Below are 27,033 nucleotides of genomic sequence, written 5' to 3'. Positions count from 1 at the left end.
TTAAGTTCAGTTTTGGATGGTGAATTTGAAACATGGCAAACACATTCAGAAGTAATTGTCTAGTGCTTTAGCTGGTCATTAGAGACCCAGAATTGAAGTTCAGGAATTCAGCCAGAGTTGACAAGAGTCAAAGATCTATCAGTAAGGATAGTTCATCTATTACTCAGTTCTGTTCCATATTGTGTACATACTGTGTGCTAGGCATTGTGTGCTTTCCATATGCTCATTTAATCCTGATTAAGATCTAGATCTGTCTGAACTACAAAGCTTCTTAGTATACATGCTGTCTCCAGGCAACATTAGAATATTAATTGGTAACAAGTATAGTGAAATTAATAAAGCTTAACTATATCTGAGGTGGAGAAATTTGTTACCGGGTTTGGGCAATGTGAAAAACTATAATTCTTTTAATTAATACATAGTGCTGTGTCAAAAGATTGAACATACATCCTTATAACAATGTTTGTAGTTAAAAGAGACAGGGCATATCTAGAATTCAAAGCCTCAGTAGAAATTGAGTTATGATGTGAGGTATGTATATATATATATGGTTTATTAGGAAGATTTGAGCTGGTAAGTTCGTTAAAAAATTAAAGCTAATAGTGTTTTTAAAAGACTTCATTGTCGATTTTTATATTTATGGATTAAAAAGTTGTTTTTTAAATATTTATTTTGGGGAGAGCCCAAGCAGGGGAGGAGGAGAATCCGAAGCAGTCTCTGTGCCGACAGGCTGACAGCAGCAAACCCGATGCGGGACTTGAATTCATGAACCTCAAGATCATGACCTGAGCCTAAGTCGGATGCTCAACCGACTAAGCCACCCAGGTGCCCCTATACATTGAAAAGTTGTAACTGTAGATAGATGTATTTTCCCTGGACATTCGGATCATCAGAATAGGCTAATGTTTGGTATTTTCACACTTTTTTTCTCTCCATAGTGTTTTACAACAAATATTATGACTAAGATTCAGCTTTCACAATTCTGGCTCAATAGCAGTTTTGTTTTTTGTTTTTTTTTTTCAGACATTGTTTTGTTATAGAATTTGACATTGTATCAGTTTGACGATTTAGAAAGATATTTACTGCAATGACTCTTAACTTTTTCCCACCTGAGTCTGGCTTTTTTAGTTGTATAAAAGCAGTTTGTCACTTTCAGGATAGTTCATTACTAATTTGAACAGATTGAATAGGAGTTCTAGAAGTAGTAAGATAAAAATTTTATTCTAATAAGAACAATTGTTCCTGTGTGGAAACAATTATTCTTACACTATTACCAAAGCAATGGAAAGAGTTCTTGTCACAACTTAGTAATACTGGCTCCGAGTTCTGTTTTTAACTGATTTTGTACAAAACAGTAGATTCCCAAGAACCAAGTAATCTAGGTTCTACTTCCATTTTCCATTAAGTTATTGACTTGGTTAACCCTTCTGGGCTTTCTTAAACAATTTTTTAAATGTTTTTTTTATTTTGAGAGAGGGCCTCGGCATGCGAGCAGAGGGAGAGGGAGAATCCCAAGCAGGCTCCACGCTCAGCTCAGAGCCCGACACAGGACTTAGTCCCACCAACTGTGAGATCATGACCAGAGCCAGAATCAAGAGTCAGACACTTACCCAACTGAGCTACCTCTTTAACTTCTAAGATAATGTTTAGGCCACGAATAATATCTATGGTATAGAAGAGTGAAAACTCTCAGTCCCAGAGTCAGACCTGTCTGGCATATGGTTCCTCTGAAGACAATATAGGAGTGACTGTATCAAAACACATCGTTTCTCCATAGTCTGTCTACAAAGACTGATAATCTCCAGAGTTGATACAGGTTCTGTTCTTGACCAACTTTAGTCAGGGTCCTCAAAGTAGCAGATCTTACCAGAGGTTTTGTGATAGATTTTTTTATCCATTGTGAGTTAAAGCTAGAGCTTAAGAAATGGAGCTTCCGTGGCTTTATTGCCCCATCCTGTGTAAAGAACTTTTACTAAGGTGGTTGTGACAATTATGAATTATTCGTGTGTGATTATTATAGTTACTTCAGTTTCATTTTATCCATGAGTAAATTCTTTTAAATGTTTTATTTATTTTTGAGAGAGAGCACAAAGTTGGGGAGAGGCAGAGACAGAGGGAGACACAGATCTGAAGCAAGCTTTAGGCTCTGAGCCGGGCTTGAGCCCACAAACCTCAAGATCATGACCTGAGCCAAAGTGGGATGCTTACCGACTGAGCCACCCAGGTGCCCCAATCCATGAATAAATTTTTAATGAGAATGATGAGTAAGAAAGGTGTATACATCCATATTGCCTATAAGCAAGAGGTGATGCAATGAAAAAATTTGCAGTAACATAATATACAGTGTAATTCTATAAATTTTACCTACATAAGTGCTTGCCTTTTTTTTTTTTTTTAACGTTTATTTTTGAGAGAGAGGGAGAGAGAGCGTGTGGGGGAGGGGCAAAGAGAGAGGGAGACACAGAATCCAAAGCAGGCTGCAGGCTCTGAGCTATCAGCAGAGCCTGACACAGGGCTCAAACTCACAAACTGAGATCTGACCTGAGCCGAAGTCCGAAGCTTAACCGACTGAACCACCCAGGAACACCTCCCCCCCCCTTTTTTTTAATGTTTACTTATTTTGAGAGAGGAGAGTGCACATGAGCCAGGGGTGGGGTGGGGGTGGAGGGGCAAAGAGAGAATCCCAAGCAGGCTCCACGCTGTTAGCATGGAACCCAACATGGGTCTTGATCCATGGACTGTGAGATCGTGACCTGAGCTGAAATCAAGAGTCGGAAGCTTTACTGACTGAGCCTCCCAGGCGCCTCTGTGCTTGCCTTTTTAAATATTATCTGTGAAGAGAGTGAGAAAAAAAAAAAATCAAGATTTCTTATTGTAAGAGCTTAATTTTTATAAGTGAGATTGAACATACTCATCAATTTTCTTTATATAAAAATGAAGTTTTTGATATATTTAAATAGATGAACTTATTTCTTACATAATTTGTAAAATCTGTTTGGGAATATCATCCCAAAACAAAGTCTGTGATGCTACTGGCCTTTGTTCCCTGCAGCCCTTTTGTATGTCATCAAAATCTGGCCTTGCCAGTGGAAAAAGTTTTGGAAACAGGTAATTGTGCTCGTTGCGCAGCAGTGTGAATGTACTTAATGACACTGAACTGTACATTTAAAAATGGTTGGAAGGGCTGGGCACCTTGGTGGCTCAGTCAGTTAAGTGTCCGGCTTTTAAATTTGGCACAGGTTATGATCTCGTGGTTTGTGAGATCAAGCCCTTTGTGAGACTCTGCACTGATAGCACACAACCTGCTTGGGATTCTCTCTCCCTCGCTCTCTGCCCCTTCCTGCTTGTGCTGTCTCTTTCTCTCTCAAATAAACATGGGAAAAATATGGTTAGAAGGGCAAATTTTGTTATATATACATTATACACAATATTTTTTAAAAATCTGGGCTTGCCCATGGAGGTGTATCACACATATGAACATCTGTCATGTGTGTCACAATTACATAAATTAATTAAAATACTGATGATAATTGCTAACTTGGAAAAGAGAAGTGTGAACAGTTTAAAGCAGTAGCCACCCTTACTCAAGATGATACAGTGAAATAACAGAACTTCATGATTGTGATAACATTAGAAGGCTGGAAATTAGATGACCTCCAGGATTCCTCTCTGCTTGAATATTCTTTGACTTTGGAGTAAACATTGCTTTCATTAGTTAAGTAGGGACTTAAAACCCCTGGAAACAAATTAACTGTCCATCAACAAATGAATAAAGAAAATATGGTATATACATACAATGGAATATTATGCAGCATTTAAACAATTTTTTTAATGTTTTTATTTTTGAGAGAGGGAGAGAGAAAGAGCGAGTGAGCAAACAGGTGAGGGGCAGAGAGAGAGGGAGACACAGAATCCGAAGCAGGCTCCAGGCTCCGAGCTGTCAGCCCAGAGCCCGACGCGGGGCTCGAACCCACGGACTGCAAGATCGTGACCTGAGCCGAAGTCAGACACTTAACTGAGTCACTCACGCGCCCATACAGCCTTTTAAAAAGAAGAAAATTGATACCCACTACAGCATGGATGAACCTTGAAGACATTATGCTAAGCAAAATAAGCCAGTCACATAAGGACAGATATTGGATGATTCCATTTATATGAGGTACCTAAAGTAGTCAAATTCATGGAGACAGAAAGTAGAAGTATGGTTACCAGGGGCTGGGAGTAGGGGATGGAGAATAAGGAGTTACTGTTTAATGAGTGCGACTTACAGTACAGGATGATGAAAAAGTTCTAGAGATGGGTAGTGATGATAGTTGTACAACAACAGGAATGTACCTAATGCCACTGAGCTATATACTTAAAAATGGTTAAAATAGTAAATTTTATGTGTATTTTGCCACAGTGAAAAAGAAACCTTAATTAACTGCTGTTAAAATAACGTAGATGATGTAGGCATTTTAGTTTATAATAGTTCTGGAAAACTTTCTAAATACAGTAATGTGGGCACATTACCAATATAATAAAACTGCTTTTTTATATACATATACTAGTTGAATTGTGGCAGGTACATGAGTTTGTATTTAATTTTACTTAAATTAATTTTATTTAATCTTAATTAAGATAACCACATGTGGCTAGTAGCTACTTCATAGAAGTAGAGTTTTATATTTTCTCATCCTCTTACTTTCAGTTCACCTATATCATTATATTTGAAGTGAATTTCTTATGGATAGCACGTAGTTGGCTCATTTATTTATTTATTTTCTTGTTTTTGAGAGAGAGAGAGAGAGAGAGAGAGAGAGAGAAAGAGAATGTACGCATGCATGCACCAGTAGGGAAGTGGCAGAGGGAGAGAGAGAGAATCTCAAGCAGACTCCATGCCTAGCAAAGAGCCCAGTGCAGGGCTCAATCTCACAACATGAGCCAAAATCAAGACTCAGACGCTTAACTGACAAAGCCACCCAGGCGCCCCAGCTCATTTTTAATTGGTTTTGTTTGGACTATTCAGTGAAATTACTGATACATTCAGGCTTAAGTCTGTCCTCTTTATTTTTGTTCTCTCTGTTCTTTGTTTCCCTGTTTTCTTTTTCCTCCCTTCCTGTGTATTGCTTTTACCTTTTTGAGAATTCCATTTTGATTTATCCATAGTATTTTTAGTGTATGTCTTTGTATAGATTATTTTGAATTAGCCGTGGGTATTGCATTCTATATGAATAACATCTCACAGTGTACTGACGTCAACATTTGACTAGTTGGAATGAAGTATAGAAGGCTTACCTCCTTTTAAAGTCCCTTTACCCTCTCTAGTTTATAATTGTCTTAAGTATTTTCTCTACATACTAGGAGAACCACATCAAACAGTGTTATAAATTTTGCTTCAGTTATGTCAAACATAATGTAGAAAAGTTAGAGGAGAAGAAGGATTATCGCCTGTATTTTTTTCTATCATTTCTTCCCATTTCAAGATCTGTACCCATTCTTTTTGGGTAGATCTGCTGGCAGCAAATTCTCTACTTTTCATTCATCTGAAAATGTCTAGATTTCCCCTTCATTACTGAGGGATATTTTCACTGGATATAGAATTCTTGAGTGACAGATTCTTTGAATACTTGCAAAGTGTTGTGCCACTTCCATCTGGGCTCATGAGTTTCTATGAAAATTTTTCTGGTTATTTGAATTGTTTTCCCCTAATAAGAGTCATTCATTCCTGTCTTGCTGCTTTCAAGATTTTTCCTTTGTTTTTAGTTTCCAACAGTTTGATCGTGATAAATCTAAGCATGGATTTCTTTGGATATATCTTCTTTGGATTTTCAAATCTCTAGGTTTAGGGTTTTTGCCAAATTTGGGAAGTTTTCAACCTCTTTTGTGTGGGGAGAGGAATAGTTTTTCAGCCCCATCTTCTCTCTTCTCTTCTTTCAGGACTCTAAGGATATGAATGATCTTTTTTTATATAGTTCCTAGGCCCTGGTTTCCCTTCATTTTTTAAGTCTATTTTTCTTTCTGTTCAAATTGAGTAATTTTTATTCTTTCCTCAAGTTTACTGATTCTTTCCCCTGTTTTCTTCATTCTCCTGTTCAACTTCTCTCTTGACAAATTTTTTATTTTCAGTTATATTTTATAATAGTTTTAAAATTAGCATACCACACATGCTATTCACCATTTGAAGTGTCAGAATTTAGTGACTTTTTAGCATATTCGCTTATTTGTACATCTGTCATCACGATCAATTTTAGAATATTTTCATTACCCCCAAAAAACTTGAACCCTTTAGCCATCACCCTCAAATTTCCCCCACCCTCCAGACCTCAGCAACCATAATCTATTTTCTTGGTACTGTATCAAAATACAATTGACTTTTTCCTGTTGACCTTGTATCCTGTCATTTACTAATTCTAGGAGGCTTTTTTTTTTTTTCTTTTAAGATTCCTTAGGTGTAGATAATCACATCAGCATAGAAACAGTTTTTTTTTTTTTCCTTCCATACACACACGCGCACATACACACTCCTCCTTCTGGTTCTTTTTCTTGCCTTTTTTTTTTTTTATCTTTGGGGGAAAGTATCCAATCTTTATCTGGTAAGTATGCTGTTACCTGTAGGTTTTTTTGTAATGCTTTTTATCAAGTTAAAGAAGTTCCCTTACATTCCTAGTTTGTTAAGAGTTTATCATAAAGGGATTCTGAATTTTTTCAAATGCATTTTCTGTATCAGTTAAAATTATCATGTAGTATTTCTTCTTTAGACTGTGAATATGACTGATTAAATTGACTTTTTTTTTTTTTTAATGCTGAACCAGCTTTGTAATCCTAAGATAAACCCCACTTGATTGTGGTATTTTATTTTTATTTTTGTATTGGTAGATTTGATTTGCTAATATATGTTTGAGGATTCACATCTAGGTTCACAAAGAGTATTGTTCTGTAGTTTTCTTTATTGTACAGACTTTGGCTTTGGTATCTGAGTAAGGCTGGACTTAAAAAATTAGTGGTGTTCTCTTTCATTTTCTGGAAGAGAGTGTATGATTGGTGTTAACTTCTTTAAATGTTTTATGGAATTCTATAGTAAAACCATTTGGGCCTGAAGATTTCTTCTTTAGGAGGGTTTTAATTCTCAGTTCAGTTTCTAACATTTATAAGACTGTTTAGGTTATCTCTTTCATCTTGGTTGAATTTTATGTGTAGTTATCTCAGGAATTGGTCTGTCTTTATTTTTGAATTTATGTGTGTACAGTTGTTTATAGTATTCTCTTTTTTATATCTGTAGTGTGTTAAAGAAAAAAAATCCAACAATCATAACTTGTGAAAAGATCTGGTTGGCTTTATTCAGTGTTTCATGAATTGGGCAGCATCTATTATAGAGACAGAGTGGAGCTCCAGAGTATTGTACTAAGTAGGAAGGTTTTATAGACTACATGAGTAGGAACGAGGAATTTATGGTAGGCATTTGTTGATTGGTTAAAGCCGCGTTACTTTCCTTATATGGAGCAAAGGAAAGTCTTGGAGGCAGGTTGTGCTGAGCAGGCAAGTGCTATTGGTTAGCCTAGGCTTTACTTTTCTGGAAGAGCCAAGCGCAGAAACTTAGCTAAGTTCTAGTTTGCTAATGTGGGGCTTAGCATGATCTGGACAATTGATTTGTATATGGTAGTATTCTTTTTTTTTTAGTAGTATATGGTAGTATTTCAGTATTGATTAGTATATTCTATTGATCAGTTTATGTTTCCTTTTACCCACTGTGAGACATAAGTCCACTGCTCCAATCAAGGAGGGACATGGAGACTTGGAGCAGCGTGAAGTGAGGCTTTAAACAATGTTCTTGCAAGAGCAGGTGTCTGATGGACAGGCACACTCAGGTCAGTTACAGCAGGCAGTTTATCTCCTAGCATCAAGTCCCTCCCCTGATTCCTCATTGGCTGAGTACCACAAAGGTTACAGCCTTATCCAGAAGTCACCTATGCTCATTTAAGGCCAAAAAGTAGTCTGATTGGAACAAATGTACATTCCTTAAGGTGATGCAGAAACTTCAGTTCTTTGGCACAGGCTCATTGCAAAGCCCGCAAAAAATAAGCCCGTGAAATGGAAGACAGGGAAAAGTGAAGTGTCAGGAAGTGAAGTGTCTTACTTAGGGTTTGGGACTCCATTGTGCAGAGAGGGCGGGGTGGGGGGGCTCATACATATTTCCAGACAGCACAGCTTTTATTTGGTATTTCAGAAAACGAATTATCTCACTTCTCATACCACCTAAAATATACTTGAAATGTGTTTCTTGTAGAAACTTGTAGAAATAGTGTATTTGGATAATTTTCCATCTTTCTGTCTTTTTTCAATCCAATCTGATAGTCCTCTGTCTTTTAATTGGTATGTTTAGGCTGTTTACAATGAATGTAACAATGAGTGAAGTTTGATGAATTGGGCCTCCTTTTTTTTCACCCATGCCCCACTTATGGAACCTTTGGCACAACTGAGAATACTGGGACCCCAGTCATCCTTGTCTCAGCTCATGAAGTGATGGTTCCTTAACAGACAAGTAAAACTGGAAGACCACCAGTTATTATTCCCCCTTCACCAAGCACTCAACACCTAGAGCAGGGGTATTGCTGAGAGAGGAGCTTACCATTATCTCCATCCTCTGCTCCAGAGCTCGTCTCAGAGATTTTGCCTGGGAGGAGAAGCAGACCATGAAACAGTTCCTCATCTCTTCTCAAAACAACTGACTTCATTTGAAACACAGTGTGTAGAACTTCAAAATTACAGGTGCTCTCAAGAACAGTAGTTGTGTTGAAAGGCAATTGGGAAAAGACTGTATTTAGTCAACCTACAGCTTAGACTGCTGGATGGTCTGCAGGAGAGAACCAAAAGAATAAGACGACCTATGGTCACAACAAATATCAAATCAAGGATCTCAGAAGCTGTTCCCTCAAAGGAGCCATAATTGGTTTGGATTAATTTATAGAGCAATTTATGCCCCAGGTCACTGTTGAAAAACAACAGAGCAATTAGTGGAATTTAACATCTGAGTGTGGTAAGGGAAAAGAGAGCCCTACTGATATCACTGTAAGTCTGGTAACTGTGGACATATCCAAAGATGCACCTCCCTGAGGAGTGACCTCAGAGGATTAACACTGTGGGTATTGGGGTGGCAGAATAGAGGTCACTTAAAAAAATCTAGCTAGTCACTAAAAAATAAAGCAGATATCAATAATAAATATCAGGAAGTGGGGTGAGAGAACAGTAACTGGAGTTGCTTACAATATATTGTTGGATTTGTCCTGTTTCCAACAAAAAAATTGTAAAACATGCAGAGAAATAAATTATGACCCAAACACTGGGGGGAAAGCAGGCCACACAAAAACTTCCTGTGCCTATAACAGACCAGATGTCAGATATAACAGAAAAAGACTCCCAACGTAGCCATTTATAAGTGTGTTCACAGAACTAAAGGATAACGGTTGAAGACGTAAAGGAATGTATAGTGACAATTTTGCATTAAATAGAGAATACCAATATTAAATAGAAACTGTGAAAAAGAGCGAAATGGAAATTTTAGAATTGAAAAGTACGGTAACTGAAGTTTCAAAAAAATTTATTATTTTTTTGCTATTATCTGGCAGGAAAAAGATTTAGGAAACTTGAACATAGCTCAGTAGAGATTATACAAACCAAAGAACAGAGAGAAAAAAAGATAAAAGTGAATAGTCTCAGAAAAATCTGGGACACCATCTAGCACACCAACATATGTATAAATGGGAATACTAGAAGAACTAGAGAGAGGGGTGAGGAACAGAAAAAAAAATTAAAAGAAATGATGGCAGAAAACATCCCAAATTTCTTGAAGAATGTAATCTACACATCCAGGAAACTCTGTGAACTCCCAAGTAAGAAAAATGCAAAAAGACCTATAAACTGACACATTATAGTAAAAATGCTGAAAGTCAAAGAAAAGGAGACAATCTTGAAAGCAGCAAGAGAAAACAGCTCTATACTGGAACCCTCCCTCAGGTTAACAGATGACTTCCTAGGAAAAAGTGGAGGCCAGGAAACAGTTGGAAAAAACACTCAATGTGTCCTTCAAAGAAGGAAACTGTCAACCAAGAATTCTATATTGTCTTTCTAAAATGAAAAGCAAAATATTTTACCAAATAGATAAAAACTGAATTTCTTACTGGCAGTCTTGCCTTACAAGGAATACTAAAAGAAAACCTAAGGCTGAAAGCAAATGATCCCAGATGGTAATTTGAACGCATGCATGCAAAAAAAAAAAAAAAAAAAAAGGCACTGATAGGTAGATATGTAATTATAAAAAACAGTAGAAATAAATATTTTTCTCCTCATAACTGATTTAAAAAGCAAGTTATAAAATACGTATATAGTATAATGTTGGGCCTATAACATGGAATATATTTGCCAGTAACAGCACAAAAATGGTAGGTGGGAACAAAGCTTTATTGGGATATACAAATGACTACAGATGGTAAAGTAATAATCATAACCATGTGTTTGTACCATTTATAGATATATATAAAGAATACTATAAAAGAGGGAAGTGAATAGAATTATATATGAGTAATGTTTTATATGTCACTAGCATTATTCTAGTAAAAATCTGAAGCTGATTCTGATAAGTTTAAGGTTTCTATGGTAAATTTTTGAGCAACTACTGAAAATATAACAAAAAAAAATAGTGGAAAATTGTGGAAGAGATTAAAGTTCTACATTAGAAAATGTTCACTTAATGCAGAAGAAAGCACTACAGGAAGAATAATGGAACAAAAAAGACAAAACATACAGAAACAAAGTAGAATGGCACACATAAACCCAGTATGTCAATAATATTAAATATGAATGAATTAAACAGTCAAAAAGCAGATATCAAACTGGAATAAAAAACATGAGCTAGCTATATGCTGTCTACAGGACATACATTTTAGATTCAAAGATAGATATAAATTGAAAGTAAAAAGGGATAGCAAAAGATGTATCATGCAAACAGCAACTACAAGAAAGCTGACCTGGTGGTGCCAACAACAGACCAAATAGACTTCTACAAAAAGTTGCTAGAGACATTTTATGATAAAAGGGTCATTTTATCAGGAAAATAATAATTACAGTACCCAAATAAGTATAACAAAAATGGATAGAAATGAAGAGAGGAACGGATAATTCAACATTAGTAGTTGAAGACTTCAATATACTGCTTTCAGTAGTGTATAGCTAGACAGAATCACCAGGAAATAAGCACTATAAACCAGCTAGACCTAGAAGACATCTATAGAACAGTTACCCAGCAACAAGAGTAGAACACACATTCTCATATAGCATATGGAACATTCTCTAATTGTAGACCATAGGCTAGGTCATAAACCAATAAATTTTAAAAGGTTGAGATAATGCAAAGTATGTTCTGAGAATCGAATGGTGTGAAATTAGAAATCAATAATAGCAGGAAAATGTTTCGGAAACTCAAAAATATGTGAAAATAAAACAACACACTCCTAAATAACCAGTGGGTCGCAGAAGAAATCAAACAGGAAATCAGAAAACATTCTGAGGTAAATGAAAATAAAGATACAACATGCGGAAATTTATATGCAGTAGTAGCAGAGCTTAGATGCACACGTATAACTGTAAATGCCTATATTAAGAGAGAAGGAGGATCTCAAGTTAAAAACCAACCTTCCACCTGAAGACACTGGAAAAAGAGCAAACTAAACCTAGAAAATAATAAAAATTATAAAGTAATACTATGAACAATGAACCCTCAAAAATGAAATTAAGAATACTGTTCCATTCACAGTAGCATCAAAAAGAATACTTAGAATAAATTTGACAAAGGAAATGTAAAACTTTTTTTTTAATGTTTATTCATTTTTGAAAGAGACCGCATGACCTGGGGAGGGGCAGAGAGGGAGACACAGAAACTGGAGCAGGCTCCAGATTCTGAGCTCTCAGCGCAGAGCTTGACACAGGGCTCAAACTCACAAACAATGAGATCATGATCTGAGCCGAAGTCAGACGCTTAACCAGCTGAGCCACCCAGGCACCCCAAAATATTTTTGAAAGAAATTAAAGATAGTCTAAATATATAGAAAAATACCCCATGTTCATGGATTGAAAGACTCAATGTTGTAAAGATGACATTACTCCCCAAACTGATCTACAAATTGAGCACAGTCCCACCTGACTCTTTGTAGAGATTGACAACCTGATTCTAAAATTCATATTTTGTAGTTGCAAGGAATCCAGAATAGGCAAAGCAATACTGCAAAAGGACAAATTCAGAGGACTCACCCTTCCTGATTTCAGAGGGACTACAAAGCAACAGTGACCAAAGCATTTTACTGGTATAAAGATAGACATATAGAACAATGGAAAATAGGGGCACTTGGGTGGCTCAGTCGGTTGAGCGTCGGACTTCAGCTCAGGTCATGATCTCACAGCTCATGAGTTCGAGCCCCGCGCCAGGCTCTGTGCTGATAGCTCAGGGCCTGGAGCATGCTTTTCAGATTCTGTGTCTGCCTCTCGCCCTGCCCCTAACCTACTCTCATTCTGTCTCTGTCTCTCTCAAAAATAAATAAACATTTAAAAAAATTCAAAACAAAACAATGGAATAGAATCGAGAATCCAGGTATAAACCCATACATCTGTGCTTAACTGATTTTCAACAAGGGTGCCAAGACCATTCAGTGGGGGAAAATAGTCTTTTTAAGAAATTGTGCTGTGACAGCTGGAGAGCCACATACAAAGAATGAGGTTGAACTTCATACCACATATTAAAAAAAAAAATAACTCAAAAATCAAAGACCTAACTGTAAGAAGTAAAACTATAAGAAGACATAAGGGTAAATACTCATGATGTTGGATTTGACAAAGGATTCTCAAATATGACACCAAAAGCGCAAGCAACAAAAGGAAAAAATAGATGTTCTGCCTCATCAAAATTTAAAACTTTTGTGCTTCAAAGGACACTGTCAAGAAAGTGAAATGACAACCCACGGAATGACAGAAAATGTATGTAAACCCTCTGTCTGATAAGCAACTTGTATGTAGAGTATATAAGAACTTTTACATTATAGTTCAGTAAGATGACAACGAATAACCCAGGTTAAAAATGGACAAAGCATCTGAATAGACATTCCTCCAGAGGTTATACAAATAGCCAATAAGCACATGAAAAGACGCCTGACATCATTAGTTATCCGGGAAATGCAAATCAAAACCACAATGAAATACCACTTCACACCCACTAGGATGGCTAGACTCAAAATGTCAGCATACTAAAAAAATCTTTGAATTTAAACACTTTTAAAAGGGTGAATTGTATGGGATGTGAATTATGTCTGAAGCTGTTTTATAAAATATATAGTCATGTTACATATTAATAATTTCTTGATATCAGATAGTAAAAACAAATTTCCAATTATCTCATAAATTTATTATTGTTCATTTGTTTCAAATAAGATACTTCTGCACAGTGTGATTGATTCATAAAATCTTTTAAGTCTCTTTTAATCTACAAGTTCCCTATTTTAGTTCCCTCTTTATGTCTTTTTTTCGCCTTGCTATTTATTAGTTTTAAAAAACAAGTTTGTTGTCCTGTGGAGTTTCTCATAATCTAGATTTTGCTGTTTGCATTGCAGTGGTATAGTTTAACATGTTCCTGTCACCGCTGTATTTCTTGTGAATTGATAGTTGGGTTTAAAGTTTTGTTCAGTCTTTTTCACTGCCTTTGTCAAGTTGTAAACCATTGATCAATACCTCTTCATTTGGGGGTGGGGGTTGCAAAATGGTTATCTTATACTTCTGATATTCCTTTATTTATTAGCTGGAACATTTCTAAATTTTTTTTTTCCAACGTTTTTTATTTATTTTTGGGACAGAGAGAGACAGAGCATGAACGGGGGAAGGGCAGAGAGAGAGGGAGACACAGAATCGGAAACAGGCTCCAGGCTCCGAGCCATCAGCCCCAGAGCCTGACACGGGGCTCGAACTCATGGACCGCGAGATCGTGACCTGGCTGAAGTCGGACGCTTAACCGACTGCGCCACCCAGGCGCCCCAGCTGGAACATTTCTAAAGAGAAGCCTCCTTTCATATTGTTTGATTATCCAAAAATACCATTTGTATTGAAAAGCCAGGATAAATGCCTTATTCTTTCCTGTCTTTTAAAACCAGTTTTCAAAATAATTATTTGTTTCAATAGCATCTTTTAAAGGTGACAAATTAGCTTTGCTTTTGTTTCTAGTGTTAGATGAGCTCATGAATCTAAACCTGTTTCATGTGTTTATTAAAGAAGCTATCTTTAAAAGCCTCTTTGCTGTCTGTTAAGATGTTCCAGGTAGACATTTACTGGCCCAGAAATGCAATCAGCCATTTCTCTAAAGAGCCATGATTCTTTTTAGTGGGAAATGGAATTTGGAAGCCAGTCTAGGTGCTAGAGGTATTCATTATGAGTTCATACTGATACTTTTAATTCAAATTTAAGATTTTATAAATTCTAATTGCAACTTTTTATTTACCTTCAACCCTTGATAATAAATACATATAGATACAGTACTATATATCTATACAGTACATACATATAGATACAGTACTATATACATAGCCAGACCAGATAGAAATACATACATATAGGTACGTACAGTACTATACATACATATAGATACAGTACTATATATATAGCCAGACCAGATAGAAATAAAATCTATCCATTCACATATTTCAAAGACTCTTCTGTGTATATTATGCTAGATACTAGACAGGATCAAAAAATAAATTAGATACCGTAAAGTGTTTTCACTAAATCCTTTTGTTCTGCCTGCCCCAAGCTTCTCACAGCTTGCCTTCACATTCTTTCTTACATGTTCTTTAGATGTCTTTAGTTCTAACAAAATCAATAGAATGAGATTCATCAGTGACTTACATAGGTCCAGCCCTAACCTCTTCCCTGAACTCCAGATCAGAATGGGCAATTTCATATATAAATTTATACAAATATTCCTCTCAAAAGTTTTTCAAATTTAGTATGTCTAAAACCAAAATATTCTTTCTGTTCATCATTAATTCCTACCAAAACCATTCTTTTTTCATTCTCTATCTTGTTTGGTGAAAACACCATCCCCTCAGTCACCCCCATGTCGGAGACCTAGAGTCAGATTCTTCTCTCCTAGCTACTCCCCTACCTGATCTCTGATAGGAAATCATGCCTAGGTCGTTTTGCCTCCCAAATATTCCTTAGATGTATTTTCTCTATCCTCGGTGCTTTATTTTATCATATACCCATACTGTTAACGATAGCTACCCTCAAATCTACCCTCTGAATTGCCATCAGAATAACCAAAAAAAATGTAGATATAACTATACTACTCCCCAATGGCTACTCATACCTATTGAATAAGATCTCATTAGGTCCTTAGCAGTGGCATAAACAAACATAAGTGCCTTGAGCAAAGCAATATCCCAAGTCTCAATTTCCTCTGTAAAATCGGATTATCATTTTACGTCATATGTGATAACATGTTTAAAGCTCCTACTGTTAACATCTGCTACAGAGTAGATAGTCACCTGGTATAGACAACTTCATATATTTCCAGCTGGATATTCCTTTTCTTAGAGGCATCTTAAAATCAGTGTCCCTTTCCGTAACCTTCTTTCTTTGATTGGTTTTAATTAGGATATAGGATTGAAATGAAATTATCTCAGTTCAGTTTTCACATAATGAAAACCTTGTTAGTATCATTGGGAGAGGTAGTGTCCAGTTTTAAATGTGTCAATATTTAAACATGCAAATTCTTATTAAATATTAAGTTTTCCCATCTTCCCAAATTAGTTTCAAGATTAGCAGTCTTCATCACTTTTTCTTTTATCATTTTAGGCAGCCATCTCACTTTATATGCTAAGAGCTACTCCATTTTAATCTCAAATCCTCTGATAATTTTTATTAGCCAATCTCTAAATCAAAATAAACATAATTCAAGATATGATCTGTGTCATAAATAGAGTAGACATGAAATTTGATCTCCATTTCACTTCTATTCTGACTTTTTCTGGAGGTAATAATAGTAACTAACATGTATTGGATGCTTACTTAATACCAGAAATTGCTAATTTAATCCTCTTGACTGTCTTGGAAGTGTGATTTCCATTATTCCTTTTACATAGGAGCAAACAAGAATAGACAGATGAAGTAACTTGACTGAGATTTAATTCCTTACTTATAAGAGTAAGCATTCAAAACCTAAGATTTGTCTAACTTAAACCTTTTTTTTTTTTCTACAACTAGGCTATATACCTTATTTGTCAAAAACATTTCAACCCAACTGCAAAATGACCACATAGGATTTAGCAGCTACTGCTTACTGCTTTCATAAGCATGTATGCTATTCATCAGGGATTTGGAATAAAAGGGAGGGGTGGGCAGGAAGGAAACTATTTCTGAATTACTAGTTCAAATTGCAAACTATTACACAAATAGATTTTATTACTTTTAAGTGCTGCATGAATTCTACATTAGTATAAATTGGAATTAAGTAATATTTTATTCAAGAATTTTGAATGAGCTCTTAATCTGTAACTACATACATATTCATATACATATACACACGGGAAAATGAGAAGTTTCTTTAAAAGAATTACATAATTGATAAAAATTTCAGGTTATACTCTCTGGCTTCCAAAGTATCCATATTATGGATGACTTTTTCAAATAGTGTAGTTTCATCATAAGTTTTGTCACAATATATGATATTGCAGTATCTCCAAAATATGTTAGTCCATGTCATTTTTTTATTATAGAATTTATCATGAGACTCAGTTTCCACAGACATATATTGGGAGATGCATATCATAAATGCATGGTATACAAGGCATTTCCCAGTCTAATCTTCATCTTCCTCTCTTCCCATACAGCTAGCTATATCAGGCTTTGTAGTTTATATGTGTAACCATTACATTGAACAAGCATAACTTGTGGAAGCTACTCATAATCCATTTTATTTTTGTCTTCCATTGTCCATTTAAGTGTATTCTGTGGTGTTAAGTTCTTCCTTCGGCTCCTTGAAGGGCAAGTCTTTTCTGGTTACTTTCAGGAATTGACTATTTTCAAGAACTAATAAACTTAACTCAGAGTTAAAGGATTCCCTCCTTTCCCACCTCAGTTGTACCATAGGCCTATAGTGAAAAGTGAGGTTTATTTGGCTTCCTTTTTCTTTCGGTTTTTCTCCTCTTTGTCCTTTTATTCCTCTTCATTTGCTAACTGTGGTTTCTGGCCTCTTCAGGTTGAGAGAGGCAAGGGTTGAGTAAGAATAAAAGATCTTTAATAGTAATAAAAGCAGCAGCAGCAACTAATGTTTAATACAACATTTATTTTCTGCTAGGTACTGTACATATATTAGACCAGTTAATCCTCAGAAATCTCTGAGGTGTATTCTGTTATCCCTTTTTTTACTGTTGAAGAAGTTAAAAGCACAGGTTAGTGACTTGCCTAAGGTCACCAGCCTACTGAACATAAAGGCAGTGCCAGGATGCAAACCCAGCACTCTGGCTCCATAGTCCCTTCTCAACCACTCTACTGTGTTGTTTTTATATACTGTTGGGAGATGATAAGCATACTTCCTAGTCTTGGCCAGACTTTAAATCAGACTTCTACCCTTTAGATTTTTTTCAAGTGTGACATACATTTTCCATAGACCGAAGACAAAGAGCAAACATGTCTCAACCCATTTGCCTTGCAGAAGAGTAGGAGGGAGTAGGATGGGGTTTGGAACTCAAAGCACACTGATGACTGTCTGCAAAAATCTTTTTGTAACATTTAACTCTTTGAACATTGTAGGTGAATATAACTCAAAGTTGAAAGACTGTTTTCTACTACCTTATTGCATAGGTGGACTTGCATCTCACTTTGGCCAGCAGTATCTGAGGCCTCTACCCAAACCAAGATTGAAATGGTTTCATTTTAAGACCCCCGTGCACATGCTCTCCAAATGCCATTTAATTCCCTGCCTTCGACATCTTTGTTCATGCACATAGTCCCTGGATTAAGACTATGTCACTTGCTCTGAAGGCATGTGCTTTCCTCCCTGAACCACATGATCCCAATCAAACCAAGCACTCTTTATAAGCCAGGCTTTTAAAGAAACCAGTTTACTGTAGTTCAGCAAATCAAAGAAAAACTTTATATATAGTCCTCCCATTTTCTTTCTCTCCATTTCATTCCTATGAGAGAAATCAGCAAGTATGTTAAACGGTGGTTTGCTTAGACCAGTTTTAGCTGCTTAGTTGTGTCGTGGTTATTTGACTTTGGGAATGGTGTATAAAGTAGATTTGTATTTGAACTCATCTTTGATAATGGTCAGATAATTACTTCAGTGGCCTTGCCTGGCTATCTTGACAAAGGGCTTTATGACTTTTATCCTTTCTGTTATCAGACAAGAAAGAGTCTCAGATTGAACCTTTTGTCTTCCCATGTTAGAATATTCAGTGGCCTTATATTTATTCAACTGGAAAGCTTTAGGTTTTTTCTTTTCTTTTTTCTCCTTCACATACACATTTATCTGCATAGAACATTCAAAGGGATGTTTATGGGATTGTTTGATGTTTGAGCTGACATTGCCTTCTGCATGCTCACATTTTTTAAAAAATTTTTATTTTAACTCCAGTATAGTTGACATACAGTGTTATATTAGTGTCATGTGCATGCTCACATTTAGAATGTCATACGGTGCCCATTAACAGTTTGCCAATACAATGCATAGATTGCACAGGGAGGCACATCATGATGGTGAGCAGTCATTGAGATCACTGTGTCATCCCATGATAGCCTGGAACTCCTTTCAAATGCTTTATCACCTGGAAGAATTCTACTTTAATTAGGCCCTATCCTCAGTGATGCCTCTTCTACCTTGTACATTCAGAATTATTTCATTTGTTGCTTTCACTCGTGTATGCTGCACACCTTTTGTACCTTGGTTAGGAACATGTCTTTTTCATGAGGCCTGTAAGCTTATTGAGGTCAAAGACAGTGTTTTATTTGTACTTGTGTACCTCCCTTCACATAATAAAGTGTCTCACATCTCTTGAATCCACTATTAAGGTTTCAATAATGTGAATAAAATTGGTTATATTTTGACTATTAGAATCCTGATTCAGTCTTACTAATACTTGTGCCCAAAACAAGGGAGGTAAAAATAATAAAGTTATGCTCAGTTATAATCCTACCATACCTGCCATATTGTGTACAGTTCTGAAAACCACTTTTTTTTTTTTTCTTCCTGAGAGAGAGAGAGCTGGGGAGGGACAGAGGGAGAGAAAATCTTAAGTGGGCTTCATGCCCAGCACAGAGCCCAACGCAGGGCTTGATCCCATGACCCTGGGGTTATGACTTGAGCTGAAATCAAGAGTTGGATGCTCAACCGACTGAGCCACCCAGTCACCCCCCTGGGAACCAGTCTTAAAGGAACATTAAAAAGTGAAGATTGTTGACAGCCAAGAGAGCAAGCAAATTTTAAGGAGCATTTAAAGGGACTAGGGATCTTTGAAGAAGAGAAATCATAGGAAAGAATGGAATGTGATTGCCATCTTCATTTTTGAAGGCTTTTTCAAGGGGAAGGAAAAAGTAGACCTACCCTGTATGACTTCGTAGTTTTAACCAAGAGTACCTGAAACCCTGGTTTTGTAGCAGTATGCTGGAGTTTTGTTTTTTGGTTTTTTTTTTTTAAGAAAAAAATTTTTAATGTGCAAAAAAAAATAATAAAACCAGAGGGAATAAATATCTCCTACCAATAAATACTCGTATACTCCATACTCCTATACTCCTATACTCCAATAAATACCAATAAATACTCCTAGCAATGATTCCTTTGAAGATGATGAACATTCCATTTGAATATGATACATTATTCTGTATACAGTTTCAGAAGGATCTGTATACAGTTCCTTTAGGGAACTCATGAATCTCAGGTTAAGATCTCATGTTCTCTTGCGTTGTGTGTGTGGCATAGATACAAATACTCTTTCATCACGTTTTTCACTAAATATATAATAATAACTACTGTTGAGTGTTCACTCTATGTCAGTAATTGTGCATTCATTTAATACTCAGAAGCAAACATTTTTCCAGGTCCATTAAAGATTCATCATCTGTAGCACCTTTTAAAAGTGATGGTTGTATTTTTGAAGCATTTGAAATCTTCTTTTACCTAGAGACAACTTACAATAAGTATTTCTCCAAATTGGCTTTGTTTTGCATTTATTTCAGTACTAACAGTAAAAAAAAAAAAAAAGTTATTTACCACAGATAAAATGACTGATGTACATTGTTGATATTTTTTTACACTGGGAAAGTACAGTGATCTAAGAGTCAAAGGATCCAGATCGTCGCTTTGGTTGTCATTCATTGGTCACATAACTTTTCTGAGCATTAGCTTTCTTATCTTTACTAAGGGGATAATATAAGCCTGCCTGACTTCACATAGAGGGTGTAAAAAGAGGTTAGGGAGAAAGTGCTGTAAAAACTGAAGCATTATTAGATGTGCTAATTTAAAACTATTTGAGAATATCAGTTTTTTGTATTTTTAGTAAATAAATGTGAAATCTTGTCAAGGCAAAACTAACTTCTTTTTTTAAGGGAAAATCCAATCAACTGATTGATTTCTAACCATTTTTTAAAATAAATTTACTTCCAGAAAGTTTGTTTCATTGTATTGGTAATATAAATAAATTATTAATGTATTAGTAATATAAATAATACAACAATAATAACTGGTTTCATTTGTTGAGCATTCACAAAGTGCCAAATGCTGTGCTAACCACAGTATATATTGTTTCATTTAATCCTGAAATAACCATGGAGGAATTGTTGAGGAAAGAATCCAGACCTATCACATTCTAAAACTTGAAGTCTTAACCACCTATATTTATTCACTTTATAGCCTAAGAGAGGCAGTATATATATAGCATCGATGTTAAGAGGGTAAGCTGTGGAACCAGCCTGTCTGGATTTGAATCCTGGCTCTGCCACTTAATAACTTTCTGACTTTAGCAAGATAGTTAACCTTTTTCTGTTAAACAGGGGTAATGATGTACTTCTTGACAGAGAGATGACAATCAACTAAATTATCAAATGTGAAGCATTTAGAACAGTGTCTGACATATAGAAAACACTCTAATTGTCTTATATACAAACTATTATTATTTAAAACTATCCAGCTCCTTTAAACATTAGCTCACAGACTCCACTGATAGGAGAGTTTGGGGAAATGTTAGAGAAAATAATATATTCTCTACCTTGAACTTTCTCACTACCATCCTTCAGCTTTTTTATTTAACACAGTGGCTACATGAAAATAAAGTAAGCCACCTTCTATTTCAACCACTAAACTATCAATTAATGCTTATTTTATATATTTTTTAGGACATTTCTGATTCATTTGCATCCTTGAAGAGCATCTGTAGAAGAGGAAGGAAAAGATGGGTGTGAAAACATTTACTCATAGCTCCTCTTCCCACAGCCAGGAAATGCTTGGAAAGCTAAATATGCTGCGAAATGATGGACATTTTTGTGATATCACTATTCGTGTCCAGGACAAAATCTTCCGGGCACATAAGGTGGTACTAGCAGCTTGCAGTGATTTCTTTCGCACCAAACTTGTAGGCCAAGCAGAGGATGAGAACAAGAATGTGTTGGATTTGCATCATGTTACAGTAACTGGCTTTATACCCCTTTTAGAATATGCGTACACAGCCACTCTGTCAATTAACACAGAAAATATCATTGATGTTCTAGCTGCAGCCAGCTATATGCAAATGTTCAGTGTTGCTAGCACCTGCTCAGAGTTCATGAAATCAAGCATTTTATGGAATACACCCAACAGCCAATCAGAAAAGGGTCTAGATGCTGGACAAGAAAATAACTCAAACTGCAATTTTACTTCCCGAGATGGAAGTATTTCTCCTGTGTCTTCAGAGTGCAGTGTGGTAGAAAGAACCATTCCTGTCTGCCGAGAATCCCGGAGAAAGCGCAAAAGCTACATTGTTATGTCTCCTGAAAGTCCTGTGAAGTGTAGCACGCAAACAAGTTCTCCCCAGGTATTGAATTCTTCAGCTTCCTACTCAGAAAATAGAAATCAACCAGTTGACTCTTCTTTAGCTTTTCCCTGGACTTTTCCTTTTGGAATTGATCGAAGGATTCAGCCTGATAAGTCTAAACAGGTAGAAAATACCCGGACTTTAGAATTACCCGGCCCATCTGAGACAGGTAGAAGAATGGCTGATTATGTGACTTGTGAGAGCACAAAAACTGCCTTGCCACTGGGTACCGAAGAAGATGTCCGGGTCAAAGTAGAAAGGTTAAGTGATGAGGAAGTCCATGAGGAAGTGTCTCAGCCTGTCAGTGCATCTCAGAGTTCACTGAGTGATCAGCAGACAGTGCCGGGAAGCGAACAAGTCCAAGAAGACCTTCTGATTAGTCCACAGTCTTCCTCTATAGGTATAATGTCTTCTGTGTGTTTCGTGATGTTTTTCTGTGTTTTTCAAGTCAGTATGAGCATTTTTAAGTATCTTTTAGATCAAAGTTTTGTGCTGGATCCTATAGGAAACATTAAAAAGAATAAAACATGATAACTGGATTTTTTTAGATGCTATTAGTACTTTTTTTTTTTTTTTTTTTACAAGTTATGGATTGGGAACGAGAGAGAATAGTTAAACGATTTCTGATGAGATAAAGGCAGATTATGTTACATATGAATTGTGAATTATTTTCAATGCAAAATGTACCAGTTTTTAAAAATCCAGTTAGTGTTTTATTCTTTCTCAAAATATTTACTGAAAACTTACCATGTGCCAAACGTTGGGGATACATGATAAAAAAGACATAGTCTCTGCAACTGAGGATTTAATAGTCTAATTGAGAAAGCAGATGTGTAAATCTAGCCCTAGGCTGGAGATATGAACAAAGTGTTAAGGCTTCACCACAAAAAGAGCAAGTTAACACTAATATATTCGAGATGTATTTTAGTTAGTAAGTACAAGTTTGCCCAGGAAAGGGAATGACATTTCTTTGAAAATGAATAAAAGCACAGAGGTGTGGAAGACCTTTGCATGTTTGGTGAGTGGCAAATTCAGTGCAAAATAATGTGAATAAAGTATGGAAGCCTTCAAGTATTGGAAATAATGAGAGAAGACAAAATGAGCAGTTGAGCATATTGTGAAGAGTCTAAACACAAGTTTCAGTTAGGATTGCATTCAACTGCAGATAACAGATCCCTTCAAAGTGGCTTAGACCAAACAGGATTTTATTTTTATCCCATAAAGTGTTCAGAAGTAGGAAGTCCAGGACTGGTATGGTGGCTTTACAGTGTAATCATTGGCCTAGGTTCCTTGTATATTTGTATCCCTTGTATATTTATAATCCACCATCCTTAGTTGGTCAGTTTCATCGATAAATTTATTGCTTCATGGTTACATGATGTTTGCTACATCTTTAGCCTCATATTCTAGTAAGGGGCAGTGCTTGTGTCAGAAAAGCACAGATGTTCCCAGAAATCCCTAAAAAGCTTCTGCCAGATTATGTCATGTGGTCTCCCCTAGCTATAAGGGAATTTGAGAAGATGTATGTTCAGTGGGTATATCACTGCCTCAAACAAAATTGGAGAATGGATATTGTGTGCAACTAGCAGTGTCTGTCACAGCTAGGCCATTTAAGTTTGAATTTTATCCTAGTGGTAATAAGGAGTCTACCTTAAAGGGAATAAAAATAACACATTTACAGATAGTTGGGAAAATTAATTTAGTATTGGTATGCAGTGGAGGTTGGCTAGACAGACAGTCTCAGAAACCAGTTACACTAGTTGTTTTTGTATGAATGAAGATGCTTGGAGTAAAACTATAAAGACAATGGATATTAAGAGATTGAGAGACTTCATAAAAGGAGAATCATTACTACCTGATGATGTTGAATATAGGGATTGAGGGAATGGGAAAGGTTAGAGACCTCTAGGTGACTAGAAAAATAGTGATAACATTTTATGTTCATTGATTTTTGTCATAATTTTTCATATTATCTAAATAGAAATGTCTTATTATAATTAATCTTTTACAGTTACTTTTTCTTAGTGAATGGTACAAAAAATATTGGTAATTATATAATGGGTAGGAGTCTATGAAATTCAGTTACTATGACTTGAAAATCATTGGAAGAAGGTGGCAACCTAGTTTTAAGAATAAGTCAACAAGGTCAATTTGGTTAATTATGCTTGGGTGATGGTCCAAGTGATGTTATGCTACAAAGCAGTTGAAAAAGGAAGATTGGTGAAATCAAGACTGAAGATTTCCAGTTTCGTTTTTTTGTTTTTGTTTTCTTTTTTAACTTTTTGTTTTTAATGTTTATTTTTGAGAGAGAGAGACATACAGAGTATGAACAGGGGAGGGGCAGGGAGAGAGGGAGACACAGAATCCGAAGCAGGCTCCAGGCTCCAGGCTCCGAACTGTCAGCACAGAGCTGGATGTGGGGCTCAAACCCATGAATCACGAGATCATGACCCTAGCTGAAGTCACACTTAACTAACTGAGCCACCCAAGCGCCCCTGAGTCTTTTTCTTTTAGCAGTGACCGAATGAATCTCAAGGAAAAAATATATATAAGAGCTAAAACCAAAGGACTGATCCTTAAGAAATAGCTATCTTCAGGGAGAAAAGAAAAGCCAATAAAAAATAATAAAGAGGATTTCTCCAAAAGGTTGGAGAACCAGGAATGCTGTATTAACTTTGTTGATTTCTTGAATTTTGACCCACTCTATGAATTTCCCAGTGTTGCCACAACAAAGTGTACCACGACTGGATTATTTTAAACAATAGAAGTTTATTCTTTCGTAGTTCAGAAGGCCAGAAGTCTGAAATCAAGGTGTCAGCAAGGCCGTGCTCCTTTGAAGGCTGTAGAGGATTCTTTTCTTGCCTCTTTCCAACTTCTGGCAGTTACTAGTACTTGCTTTTCTTCAACTTGTAGTTGCATCCCCCTGATTTATACCTGTCTTCATGTGCCATCCTTGTGTTTTTGGCACCAAATCTCCCTTACCTTACAAAGACACCATTTCTTGTATCAGGGCCCCCCTACTCAGGATGACCTTGTCTAACTTGATTACATCTGCAAAGACCCTATTTCCAAATAGGGTCACATTCCTAGGTATCGGGGGTTAGGACTTGAATATATCTTTTTTAGGGAGACACAGTTCTACCCACAGCACCAATTAAAGATCATATTCCTGAATTTGGATCAAGTCATATTTTTCTTTTCTTTCTTTCTTTTTTTTTTTTTATTTTAAATCCAGTATAATTATCATATAGTGTTATATTGTTTCAGGGGTACAATATAGTGATTCACCAATCCGTACATTACATGGTGCTCATCATGATACGTGTACCCTATTTTTGAGAGAGAGAGCACAAGCAGGGAAGGGGCAGAGGGAGAGAGGAAGACGCAGAATCTGAGACAGACTCCAGGCTCTGAGCTGTCAGCACAGAGCCCGACGGGGGGCTCAAACTCGAGAATGATGAGGTCATGACCTGAGCTGAAGTCGGACACCCAACCGACTGAGCCACCCAGGCACCTCGGGTGATACGTGTACTCTTAATTCCCTTTACCTATTTCACAAACTACCCTTCCACCTTCCCCGTGGTAACATCAGTTCTCTATATTTAAGAGTGTTTTTGGTTTTCTTTTTTTTTCCTTTGTTTTGTTTCTTAAATTCCACATATGAGTGAAATCGTATGGTATTTCTCTTTCTCTGACTTATTTCACTTAGCATTTTACCCTCTAGGTCCATCCATGTTATTCCTGATGGTGGGATTTCATTCTTTTTCAATGGCTGAGCAGTATTGATTGCTTTGTGTGTGTATATGTGTACACACATATACACACACTACATCTTTATCCATTCATCTGTTGATGGACATGAGTCAAGATAGTTTTGAAGGGTTCAAGTGAACACACATTCAGTAATGTATTTGATGGCAGGAGATGTTAGCTATATGTTCATATGAGTTTTTGTTAAATTACTAGTCTTTAGTCCTCAACATTTTCTGAATAATTAACTATTTAATGAATATTACTGTTTTTAAGTATATTTATTTACTTAGCAGGGGAGGGGCAGAGGGGGATAGTAGAGAGAATCCCAAGCAGGTTCCATGCTGTCAGCGCAGAGCCTGACACGGGGATAGACCCCATGAATCAGGAGATCATGGCCTGGGCCAAAATCAAGAGTTAGACATTCAACCAACTGAACCACCCAGGTGTACCTGAATATTACTGTTTTAATCGTTTATCTGAGAACTTAGAAACCAAATATTAATCTTAATATCTTGCTAACTAGGCATGTGAAATAGTCTGATTTTATCACTCTCAAGTATATCTAATCAGTTCAGATTATGCCTTTCTATCTTACTAACATGATTAAGAGAAGTTAGGAACTTCAGTAGAATATACCTATCAGTTATATAATTTACTTCCAATATATACTCTCAAAGATGTAGACTCTATTTTAAAGCTGACATGTGAGTAACTATGATCTGAATATCATGTAGTCAAATAATCTAAGAGCTGTTTTCCTTGCCTTCACAGTAAATGTAGTAATCACTCTCAATTAACCTATCTTAACTTCAAATCTATACAATAAAACAAAGCCTTACAGTAAAGTTAAATTGCTATAGTAGGCAGTCAAAATATGTGGGCAGAAACGTCCATCGATGGATGAATGGATAAAGAAGATGTGGTGTGTGTGTGTGTGTGTGTATGTATGTGTATATATATATATATATATATATATATATATATGTGTGTGTATATATGTATATATGTATACATATATATATATATACTCGGCAGTCAAAAAGAATGAAATCTTGCATCTACGTGGATGGAACTGGAGGGTATTATGCTAAGTGAAATTAGAGAAAGACAAATATCATATGACTTCACTCATGAGGAATTTAAGATACTAAACAGATGAACATAAGGGAAGCAAAAAGAATATAAAAACAGGGAGGGGGACAAAACA

At 36.2% G+C, this 27,033-nt stretch overlaps 1 protein-coding gene across 2 annotated transcripts in view; it reads left to right on the top strand.

Annotated features, from left to right (window-relative positions):
* ZBTB44 (zinc finger and BTB domain containing 44) overlaps positions 1–27,033 on the top strand; it is a 66,083-nt gene that overhangs the window by 18,353 nt on the left and 20,697 nt on the right. For both annotated transcript variants that reach the window (XM_043579831.1, XM_043579830.1), the window contains exon 2: positions 21,400–22,473. In XM_043579831.1, the coding sequence (XP_043435766.1) occupies positions 21,456–22,473 (1,018 nt within the window). In that variant the 5' untranslated portion in view covers positions 21,400–21,455. The remainder of the gene's footprint in view (positions 1–21,399; positions 22,474–27,033) is intronic.

The sequence above is a fragment of the Prionailurus bengalensis genome, chromosome D1 (assembly GCF_016509475.1).
Source record: "Prionailurus bengalensis isolate Pbe53 chromosome D1, Fcat_Pben_1.1_paternal_pri, whole genome shotgun sequence".
NCBI classification, from domain to species: domain Eukaryota; kingdom Metazoa; phylum Chordata; class Mammalia; order Carnivora; family Felidae; genus Prionailurus; species Prionailurus bengalensis.
The sequence above is the reverse complement of the archived record's forward strand: the minus strand, read 5'-3'. Positions and strand labels throughout refer to the sequence as shown.